This window comes from Nestor notabilis, unplaced genomic scaffold (genome assembly GCF_000696875.1).
Source record: "Nestor notabilis isolate BGI_N333 unplaced genomic scaffold, ASM69687v1 scaffold27257, whole genome shotgun sequence".
Classification (NCBI taxonomy): domain Eukaryota; kingdom Metazoa; phylum Chordata; class Aves; order Psittaciformes; family Psittacidae; genus Nestor; species Nestor notabilis.
The window spans coordinates 280-12,478 of NW_009935603.1; the positions used below are offsets into that span (position 1 = coordinate 280).

The 12,199-nt window shown below is 41.5% G+C and overlaps 1 protein-coding gene across 1 annotated transcript in view; it reads right to left on the minus strand.

Annotated features, from left to right (window-relative positions):
• Positions 1 to 6,681: 6,681 nt before the first annotated feature.
• DDAH1 (dimethylarginine dimethylaminohydrolase 1) overlaps positions 6,682 to 12,199 on the minus strand; it is a gene marked incomplete at its 5' end in the record, with an annotated part of 15,535 nt that continues 10,017 nt past the window's right edge. The window contains 2 exons of the mRNA XM_010017924.1: positions 6,682 to 7,257; positions 7,678 to 7,821. Of these exons, the coding sequence (XP_010016226.1) occupies positions 7,141 to 7,257; positions 7,678 to 7,821 (261 nt within the window). The remainder of the gene's footprint in view (positions 7,258 to 7,677; positions 7,822 to 12,199) is intronic.

Consider the following 12,199-nt stretch of genomic DNA (forward strand, 5'->3'; position numbering starts at 1 on the left):
CACCTCCTTGGGAGTAGCTGCCTCTGTTTGTTGTAGTGCATTTGAATTGCTCAAAGCTGTCTCTATCTCTGGATTAAACATCTGAAATAAAAAGTAAATGAGTGTCTCCTGTTTTCCTGATCAGAGGGCTGCAGGGCAGGCTGGTGTTTGCGAGCCAAAGTGCCTGTGCTGATCCTCCCTAACCTGTGCCAGGCACCCAAATACATGGAAAGGTTTCAGATTCCCTGATGCTTCCAGGGAGCTGAGTGCAGCGCATCTGAGACAGAACCAGGCATCTTCCCAGCCCCTGACTAAACGCTTTACAGGTCCTCCTCTTCAAGGTGAATTATACATCATAGATATTGCTGGCTTCGTTCAATACTGCTGATAAAAACAGCAATTGTGCATTCTGGAGTTAGTGTATTTAATAACCGTGCTCAGTGAGAGATACAGTTCAAAGCCACACGACGTCCAGAGGGTTAGGCTTCTGGATTCCTGAGCCACATATGAGACAAACTGAAATGAATTAACTTCAGCCATCAGGAAAAGAGCATGTGGTTAGAGAATACAGGAATAGAATATATTTTAGCAGACTTAATGCCAGTAAACCCTAACAAGATTTAACGGTCCAGGCAGCTGGAAGAAGACTACTCTCAGCATGAAACTGGTTTCAGGAGGTTAACATGAGTCCAGAATTAAGAAGTGAAGCTCAGTGAAGAGCACATTACAGATAATTTCTTTCAAAGGGAGCAGGGAAGATTTCAGACACTGCATTTGTTTTATGAGTGTGTAAATATGTAAATGTCCATCCAGACTAAATTTCTAGAGTAAATTTCCAAGTAAGCCTCAGAAACTGCTTACAACTTGGAGCTGTTCAAATCTTGCATGGTGTTGGTCCTAGAAAATGTTATAATGCTGTCATCACACTCTGTGAGAAGAGTGTGGTTGGCTTTTCAGCGCCATGACTGGCTCCAGGATTTCTTCCCCCTCTTCCCTCATTGATCACCCCCTCTCCAGGCAGCTCATCCTTGCTTCAGAGGGCAGGCCTCCACCTGAGAGCTTCATGTGTTTCCATCCCATTCTGCTTCCTGGTCCTTACACAAGGGCCTGGGTCCTGCCTCAGAACTCCCCTGGCCCCTGTGTGGGCAGCAGGGCTCTGCACCCACAATTCCTTAGGGAGGAGAAAGCAAGCTGCCAGGCAGGGAAAAGGGAGAGTTTGGTTCACTTACAGATCCAAATGAGGATCAAGGGCCTTGCCCAAACTGAATGGGTATCTACAGCTACCAATGGCAAGTTCTCAACTACAAACCTATAGCAATCGATCTACAGCTCATGGATTTTTGGGGTGAAGTTGATGAGAGCATCAGAATGATGCAGGAGCCTGACTGATGCTTTTTCAGGAGGATGTACTTACAGTGGAGAGTAAATTTGTACATCCAAGGGGTGAAGTCTCTGTTTGCTGAAGTAATATTCTACACTCCTTTTTAAGTAACAGTTATGCTTTTGTTTTTGAAGGTTTTGATATTCTATGAGGAACTTCTTAATGTGTCAGGTGGGAATGGCTTGTACAGCTTTTGTTATTTTTAATTATTGCCATTTAGAAAGAAACTCAAGTAAACTGGTACCAGTTCTCTCCTGTAGATATGGGTACACAAAGATGCATGTAAATGCAGTAATTTACTATATTAGTTGCACCAAGCTAAATGTATCTACATTAGGCGCAGTCCTGATTTAAATATGTCAGTATAAAAATCATACTTTTAACCAGCATAGTTAAAATCAGTACAAAGGCTGCATCTAGATCAGCCCTAACAAAACCTTTCCTCGTCCCTGCTTCTCCAGCAAGAAGAATATTAGATTATGGCTGTTTAAAGTCCTACTACTAGCAAAGCTGTAGAGTCTGAAAATGATGCAATTCTTTTGCTACAGTACCGCTAATTTAGTTTGGGTTTCTTAAAAAGTTAAAGCAACAATACTGAGGCCTTGAACAATCCTAGATTGCCACAAGATGGCACTGGAGGCTCATTAGCACTTCCACGCGTGTCCATGGAGCTTGGAATAACTGCATTGTCTCCCGAGATCCTTAATCCTAGTATCAATACCTAATGATAGTGGACCACAAGTGAACAGAGATTAGCCTCACATGCACTGTTCGTAGCACACAACAAGCAGTACTTAGATACAAAACATGCGACCATGTGTCATGTTACCACAAAGCTATGTCTGAAATGTAGTCACCTCTGTTGACATCTTGGGGGAGAAAGGACACAAGAACTATGTGAATAATTTAACCATAATGGTCATGCCACTAAACCTTTGTAGTTTCACCTTTTGTAACTTATAGTAAATAGAGGAACTACAGAGAAAACACCACACAACAGTAACATCTGTTTAGTTATCTTGGGCAATAATAAAATCGACTCACCACCATTGTATCTAGAATTCACAGGCAATATCCCCTCTCTATACATTATTCTTCAATGTAGAGTCTAAAATCATTATTTGTTTTTAATGATTCAAGATTTCGTCTAGCAGGCTTAAAGATTTTAGCACTAGTGTCTATAATTGGCTTTATTTCTAGGCATGTAACAAGCTCCCACATAAAAAGATGGCATGAAACAGTATTAAATTAAATGCATATGCTTTCAGTTTCTAAACAAGAGGCAAAAACTACACAGTGCACAGTACAACTGACACTTTATTCCTTCATGATGGGGATATATAATACTGAAACTGCAAGAGTCACCAAAAAAATAAAAAAAAATAAAAAATGTCAAAGTGCAAACCTCTATTAGAACAGATTATGGGATGTATTGATGGTTTTGGCACAAAAGGCGGGGGAACATATACTGCAACAAGGTTTTAAGTTTAATGAAATGTAACACTTCTGTGTTCAGTAGTCATATTTGTGCACTGCAGAACAATACAACGTAGAACAGTGACTAACACGATTCACATGCAACTCTATTCAAGTTACATCACACATCCAGTTAAAACTTCTCTGAAAATACACGTGAGGTCCAACAATACTTTATTCACAATCGCTTAATACCATTCTTTAAGCAGTCTTATCTTTTCAGCTTCCTTATTGATAAAGCAAAAATAGAGAATCTTAAATAGTAAATTATTTTCCTCACACGATTCCATGTGAACGTTGATGTTTTTTATCAAAGCAGGTTGGCTCTGACCTCATTGATATAATGTATAAGAAGCTGAATGAAATCAAAAGTCAGTTCATACCCTGTTTGCTGTGAACAAACAGCATTCTGTGCACTGACTTTTTGGTTTTAAAACTGGACATAGTGTTGCCTATGAGCTCTGTACCTATGACATGGAAATCACCTAAAAAAAAGCAGAGCATAGTTTCATACAGTGGCATCTATTGAATATGAAATAGGAGTTGTATTAGCATGGAAAGACAAACATACTGAAATGGAAGAATTCAAGTCTACCTTAAAAGGTACAGTATGCATTCACATTTCCATTGCAGAGAGAGACACTGTATTCACATTCTGATGAAGAAACCCACATATCACAGCTCTCCCTAAACTCTTAGCAAAGGTAACACCCATAAAGATCTATAATGCACATGGTAGCTCTTTCATTTGAACTGAACTAAACTTATTGATCAAAGGAAAAAAAGAAAACCAAAATAAAACCAAGAAACCCAACCAAAACCAAACCCAAATACCTTTGATGAGTAATTCAAGTCCCATTTCTGAGCTATTAACCACCACAGGAACTTCTGCACTGGCCTGACAGTTATCATTGAGTGCTTTATGTGGGCAGCTATTAGTGTTCAGTGTCTCATCTCCTTTTTTGGTTTGGGATTTTATTTTATTTATATTAATCAAGGATGATGATTTATATCAGGCATCTGAGAAATGTTCTGGTGACAAGTTGTACAGGATGCCCATTAGATGCATATGTATCACAGCAGAAATGTCCTCACAACTGAATTCTTTGTTTGGGCAACAGAAAAAAATAGAAAACAGCAAGAACAAGAAGCACTTGGCATGATTTTAGTTTTTAGTACCATACTGCAAATACACAAACTGCAGTGCTCTTAATGTTTTTACTTTATAATGCCAGAAAAGAGTAACAAAGCGGAGAGGTGAGGGCAATCCCACTAAGCATCTTAGATAACTTTAGGCATTAGGCTAGGATGTAATTCAGAGTGTGTGTGTTAGGAGGCTATTATATCTACTGAGACCAACAGAGAGAAAGCAGGTGTGATTTAGAGCACCTAAATTCTGTGCCTGAAGTGAGACAGTTTGAATACAACTTGAAATTGTCACCTGAAGGAATTCAGGAATCCCTCAGCCACTCCCTGGCTCTTTCTGTATACCAAAACGCAGCCTTGAAGGCAAGGAAATCTAAATGGCAATAGGTGAAAGACCAACCCCTCTGTCAATACAGATGTTTCTCAGCTCCGAGATCCTGACTCCCCATCTCCCTCCCATGGGGAGCCAGGGGAATTCATTGTCACCTATTCCATTGCTTTCTGCAACAGAAGATACCAACAACGTCCACAACAAATGTTTCCATTTTCTGGAGTAATCCTCAAGAAGAGGAGTCACCCTTGTCACTCTCTGGATCTATACCTCCTCTGTTGACAGTCATTCTTCCAGATCAAAAGAAGTCAGTTGGGGCCAAAGTGGTCTCCCTCAGTTTCTTCCTCCTCTAGGCACCTACTCAAGGAGGGATTGAGTTTAGGGTAGTCCACTGGGGGTTGAGATACATTGGACTGAACAGTGAAGAAGGAGGAGGACAGAAAAGGAAGACTCAAGTAGGATAACTGAGACAGCAGAAGGCAAAATCACTTGGGGTTAAAAAAGTGCTCATCGCGGTATAAACTAGAAATGAGAGTCTGAGGAGGAGAGAGACAGGTGAAAGAATGGAATTGAAAAAAACAAAACAAAACAAAAGCACAACAACGTTTCAGAGGTAAATGGAATAGAAATCCCACAGCTTAACACTGTCCCAGTGTAGCTGGATGCTCTGGCTCCCTAGTGAGAGGAGGGAAGAGGATGCAGGACACAGAGGGGGATGAGGCTCCAGGAGGTACATGGAAAGGTGAGGGAGGATTCTGTTCCAGCTTTGTATGACAGCTCCCACAGCTGCTTAGGTTTTTAACAGAGTACAGCTTGTCCCTAGAAGGTCACAGTTAAATATTGCAGGGTCACTTTTTGGCACAAATCTTTAACATCAAGTATTTCTAAAATGCACCAAGGGAAGGTGAAGAGATTCCCCACTGCAGCATTTACATTGTTGGGGCCTGATCACCTCGGTCAGGCACAAATGATGGTGCATGGGAAAGGAGAAGAAAAGGAGAAACATTAGGAGAACCCTTTGGAACAGCACACAGTCATAAAAACAGCACTAGCCCTTTGGCTGGCTAAAGACTTCCTTTGGGCCATGCTGTCTTTTCACATATATTATATTTGCTCATCACTGCTCTCTCCCTTGTGATATCTGGTGTCATCACAACATACAGCATACCCACAAAACATCAAACATATTTGGGTAACTGCCAGGAGGTTTCCTCCTCATTAGCCAACAAGATTGAGAGATACACTGAGAAGTACCTACGGATATGAGTACTTCTGTTTCCTCCCTTATGACTACACAAAAAAGCGCACAGGTTTCCAAGGATATCCAAGTGGGTGCTCGGTTAATACTGTTTGCTTTCCTGCAGACCATGTTGCCTGAGCTCCCGCTGCTCACTTCCTACTGTACCTTAGCAACACACCACAAGTGGTTCAGGAAAGGTGGAGGAGATACCTAGGAAGCTGATAACATGTTCAGACTATTTGTCAGTCTCTGGAGAATTCCCACTACTGCCTCTGTTTGGGAATTTCTCCATCCTTAGTTTACAAATGATTTAACAAGAAGCATGTGAGTACAATGGTGTATGCTTCACTTTACTGTGGTGAAAATAAAGTATGACTCAGTGGGTAAAACATTGTGGAATTTGCTACAAAAAAATGTGTTTGTTTGAACTGAATACCACAGTAAATATTCATGCAATTAAAAAAAAAAAAAAAAAAAAAAGATGGTTATTGTTCCAAGAAAAACTGCCCCAAGGACAGATAAAGTACAAATGCCAATCTTTCAGGAAAAAATAGCTTCCCTTATTCATGAGCATAATCCAGGAATCGCTATCCTTCAACTCCTTTTATCACCCTTTTCTTTTGAATTTTGCTAGTAAGTGGCCTTCAAGAGGACAAAACAGAGATAGACATAAATAAAAAAGTAAACAAAGATAATTAAACCTCTCTGTATTTTAGATTACTTTTTCAGGTTTAATTTTTCCAATAGCATCTCAATCTTTCATTTTTGTGGTCTGGGTTCTCCCTGGGATCTGGACCTTTTAAAAACTCCTCTTCCATTCTCACCATATTGAAAGTCACAGCACTAGCAGCAAACTGGGACCTGAACTTGCAGGATGTATCTTGTGTGGCTGCACTACTCAGTCATTCAAGTTTCCCAGGCAGACATTGCACTTGAACACTCCCATTGGAGGGAGCTTTTTCCAAAGTTGCTACCTGGTGTCTGAAACAGATTCCAGCCACAACTCTGCCCAGCAGCATAAACATGATATGGCTGAGACAGTGAGCACAGGCCACTGCCGGCTGTTCCAGCTAGTGTACAGAAAGCTTCTCTACCGCACAAGATACCAAGTTCACAAGCCCACTGAGTTCTCTTCAGTGCCCCTCTGATACCTTGCATCACAGAAAGTAAAGAGGACCAAGAAAAGAAAAGAAGATGAAGAGCAAGAAAGCAAGAGGAAAAAAAGACAGGAGAAGGGAACAGTGTAAAGACAACAGAGGTGCTTGAAATGCTGAGAATTAGTTGGTTTTCATAAAATTTCCACAGATATGTTAAATCACTACAGCTGGGACCTAGTCACTATAATTGTCTTCTGGTAGCCCATGGGACTAACATACTTGAGTTATGTGCCCCCAACAAACTGTACAGCCACCTTAAATACCATCTGCAAGGACATCATAAAAATACACAAAGCAAAAAATTTGTAAACAAGGGTTAGTAGCACAGTGGTACAGTAGATTGTCAATAAAAACAATAAAAGTGTGGATACAGATTCGTCTACCTTGTGTGTAACATTATTGCCAGTTACAAGGGAGGGACTCTGTAAACTCATAATTCTGGAGTTTTGTTAATAAGCACAGAGCAACAGGTGAGTGACCCATCTACTTTCTCCAGTTCCGTGTTGGCTATTGGGATCAGCATGTGGTCCTTCAGTTTTTCAAATACCTGTTCAAGAAAGAAGATGGAAGAGAAATCATTACCCTTTACACCTCTGCTTTCCCTTTTCTCTAAGGTTTTACAAAATGAACAGGACTTATTAGCAGGGGCTAAGCTGTCTCGTTATCTGTAATCAACACTAAAGTTTACAATGTACATGGCCTTCTGGCTATGGGATTCACACACATCAATCCTGCAGTGAGAGGAACTGCTGCTACATCCAGTTATGCAGAAGCAGCACCAGGGACACAGGAGACAAAGTAATTAAATCAGCAGTGGAGATGAGAAGAGAGCCCGGCCCTCCCACCTTTTGCCATCTGGTATTTCCATCACCGGATACAACAGCCCATTCTGGAAAGCACCCGGTTTCAATTCCCAATGACTTCCCAGCAAGGCCAGGATGCTAGGGGTCTCCCAGGCTCCTCTCACCTTTGCACTCTCTGGGTACTCCTCGGGGGCTCGGTGCAGCAGGACGTGGCCTTTGCTGGGAATGTTTAAGTAGATGCAGTTAGCGGCAGCATCGTCGGGCACTGTCAGCTTGTCATAGCGGTGGTCACTCATCTGTTGCATGGTCTGCCAGAAGACACAAAGCACAGCTATTTAGACCAAACACATTAGCAGCTCTAAACAACTGGGAGAACAGAGCCTTCAAAAAATAGCTCACTGTGATTGCTAAGTCAGCTAAGGGCCATTTTGCTATGCAGCAAGAAGATCTCTTTTCATCGCTGCCCTTCAAGGAAGAATCTACTAACCCTAACTGAAATGAGCAGCAGAAAACCTTTGTGAATGGTTCCTGCAAGCAGCAGGATTAGGGAGGGCATGCAACAAGCATCCTCTGTGGGGTCTTTTCCTAAAGGAACGCACATTGAGTATGCAAAACTCCTGCTCACATTGATGGAAACTATAGGTACTCAGCACCTTCAAAAAATAAAGCAGCCATCATTCAGTACTTATAAAACAAGTGTGAATTAACACAAACAGGACAGGAACAGTTCCCAGCTTGGATATCAGCCCAATCTTAATTCTTTTCAAGGACCTCCTTTCTGCTTTCCAAGCAGTTACTCTTTCACTAAGCACCTGTGCCGGGAAGCAAGAAGGCATGTCTGCACTAATCCTCATTCCCAAGGGGACAACACAATAACCTCATCAGAACAGTAGCGCTGGCGAGTTTCAGAGGTTTAGTTTATAAATATAGGGCTTATACACAAATTTAGATCCTGGCTGGAATTTCAGAGACAGAGACTCTCAGCACATGAGGAGTATGAGATCCCATGGTTTGGATCAGGCTCAGCTTTTTAATAAGGATGAGAAAAGCTTTTTCCCCATTGTACCGTTCCAGCTTTACACCAGCTTCACCCTGACAGAGACTGAGACTAAGACAGAAGCAAACAGCTCTAAGTCAAAACTTTCAGCCCTACTAAAAGGCTAAGCAAATGCAAGTGTTCCAGTTTTTCTCCTAGCTCCACAATGTCACCGCACACAGTGCAAAGATGCAAACAGGAAGAAAAGGAGAAAAGGCTTTCTTTTTTCCCTCTTTTTGGCTTAAAAATACACTAATGTTTTCTTAAAAATAAACTGTTACTCTGTTAACAATATTTTTCAATTCCTTTCTCAGAGAATCCCCACAGATTCGCAACACAGAGCAGACTTTAATTTTAGGCACAGTTAAATTTAGCATTAAACCATTTGAAGGTCATTCATTTGTACTACTTCTCATTCATAAAAAAATACTATAGAGAACTGAATTATACTGAGGATCCTCAATACACTGGAAAGCAATGAATCAACTCCAGCCTGCACACACCTATAGTAAGTAATTCCATTATAGGTCTGGATACATTTTTCATGCTGTAGCCTGAGTCATCCGCATCCCACGGAGAACATGAAACTCACAATGAAGAATGCCATGCATTCTTGGGGAAGCGTTATCAGATTGTCATTTCTTGTTCCTTCTGAAGTTATGAAACTCTCCTGAGTTCCCAAGGTTCACATCTACCTCCATAAAAAGTTAATGTGTTTTTCTGGGGAAAAACGCTTGCACCTTTACTTCACCGGATGCATTTTTATTACTGTGCTTACCATGGTTGGCTTTCCTATTTAGCATTTTGTTTCTGTTACATTGCCAAGATGGAGCTTATTATGTTTCCCTTGATGCTGCAGACGTCTAGCAGCAGGCGACATGCCTCCACCCAGAGTGACTCTTTCTCCCTGGTAACCAGGGCCAGCAGACTTGTCCTCTACCTGCAGCTTCTCTTTTCTTCCCTATATAATCTTTTTAAGTCTTGATTAAAGAAATGCATTAAATCTGCACTAAAATACATGTATCAGTAGAGAAAAAGCCACCCCACCTGGATTTCTCTCAGCTCCCGAACACTTGGGCTTTCTCCAGTTCTTGTTGGAAACATAATCCCGATACTGTAGATTTTCTGTATGAACAGCTCATTCATCAGAAATACAGTGTGAATCACTGTGAAACATTTCCATATGAAATTACAAATGGATTCTTAAGCAGAAGGGTACAGACACAGCTCTCATTCTTTCACTTCCGCAAAATGCTGAAGTGAAAACAACAGCAGCAAGCAGAACTGAAGAACAAGTGACAGGGCTCTAACTGTGCCTCAGGAGCCAGCTTTGGAGAGCCTGGGAGATAGTGGCAAAGGCATGTTAGGAGAGTTGCTTTCAAGAATGGAAAGTGCAGAAGTGGTGGCTGAATTATTTCAGAATCAAATGAGGAAAAACATGAGTGGTAAATTGAGATGAAGCAGCACAGGAGTTTGAGTACACAGCTGCAGGAGTGGGAACGGGATCTCTGCTACCTTGGCCACCACCGCTAGAGAGCATTTATTAGCAACTGGGGATTTGACAATACAAGATTACCCTCCTCCTTGGCTCTTAAGATAAGAGGGAAATGGCATTTGCAAGCCATTGCAATTGCTGTTAAAACTGTGCCTGCATGTTAAAGTGATATTTCAAAAAGCACTTTGTTGAGAGGGCACCCAGGCACTAACACCCCAAACCGTCCCCACAGGCAGGCTTTGGATACAGCAGAAATGCACCAATATGGTGTAATTTTAAAGATCCATGGGGTTTTCTGTATCTCTACTTTGTAAAGTCATTGGGAAATGTACCTGGGCACATAGGTCGCCAGGGCAGAACGAGAGATAAAAGCAAGGTCCTTTGATTGTATGTTCTGTTAGATACACCCCAAATATGCACATTATTTGGGAAATTACGAGTTTACAAAGACTATAGTGCTTGCACAACGTGCCTGTGGAGGGCTGGCTTTCTGCCCACAAACACTGTACAACCAGCTACGTGAAGAGCAAGGCATTTCCCGCATGCCTAGTTTCTCTGGGAATTTTCTTCTGCCTGAAGAGGGTAATTCTCACTGTGCATTCTCTCAGCCCTTAGTCATGCTTTCCTTGTGTTGAAGTCATTCACATAGCCTAAAATGCCTTTTCTATAGTTTTTTACAGTGCGTCCTCAGACAACTGAGGTAATGGATAAGTTCAATAATCCTAAATATGAAGCAGCATTATGCATGAAGGAAAAATGTGTATGCATTTAGGGCCTATTATCACTGACAGAGCTAAGATGACCACATGCACTTTTAAAACAGGCCAAGCCTAGTTACAGATTTTCCCCCTTCATGGGGAAGGACCCAGTCTGAGCCCTGCTGGCACCCAGCACCCACATGCTGCAGGACAGAGAGCAATCAAACCCACCATACCTTCAAATGTACCTTTACCTCCAACACCCATGAGCAAAACCAAACATACAGTGAATATTCCTCTGCCAGCACGGTAATGTATAGTGCACTTAAAAATGCCCATGTGATGACAGAGAAGCAGATGTGTAGACTTTTGGGGTCTGATTTTTGGTTTCATTAGCCCCTGCTCCCCAACATTTAAAACAAAAAATCAAATCTAAGCCTAAGTCAAACTCCTGTACCTCTACACTCACAAGATCATTCCCTCACCAGCTTTCAGCTACCCTTTCCCAAATCCCTCAAGTCACAGTATTCTGAAAAGAAAAATATTCACTTAAAACTATTTAAGATATTTTTCATCCCATTCCTTTCTTTCCAAGCACATCAAAATTTAGCCTGTTTTACACTGATGCTTAAGTAACATTTGCCTGGGGTACAGAAAATACTGCTGGTTTACCAAACCTGCCGTTTCTTTTAAATGTTTGCAGAACCTGGCAGAGCTTCTTTTTTAGTGCTGTATAATGGGGGTCTTCAGACCATGTGAGAGGTGGCAATATCCCTCTTCTGAATCTTAAGACAAGGACTGGAGATGACCGAGATTTTGTATGTGTTTCCCAGGAACCTCAACTCATCAGCTGTCATACAGAGCAATAGCAGCTACAGCACTACCCCAGAAGTCTGTTCAGCTCGCTTTTGAACCAGTAGCAAGGTATCTTTAGAGTTCAGACACATACTATGTGAGGAAGCGTTTCTTTTCCTTTCTTCTTTGAACTTGCCCCTTGCCTTTAGAGCTCCCCTGCTTCTCACACTAGAAGAAACAGAGAGCAATTGATCCTTGGTTGCCCATCATTCCTAATTTTACAGGCACCTATTACACCATTTTAGTTATTGCTTTTTCAGGTCATAGTCATAGCTGGCTTAGTTAGTCTCCTCAGGCAAGCTGTTCCAGGTATCTGTCTATCTTTGTTGCACTTTTCTGAATCTTTCCAGTTCTACTCTAAGTTTTTTTGGAAGGAAGGGTCGAAGTATGCCAAGTACACACAACAGCCAACACGCAGATGCACCACAGCTTTAATCAGTGGCATAATGATGTTATTTATTAAAGTTATATGCAACCATTCTATGATTTGGTTTTGAGCTGAGCTGGCAATTTCAACAAGCCCAGGATCTTAGTTCTGTAGCAATGACCAGTCAGAGCACATTATTTCGTATGTGATGTTCACATTGTTATTCTCCCTGCCC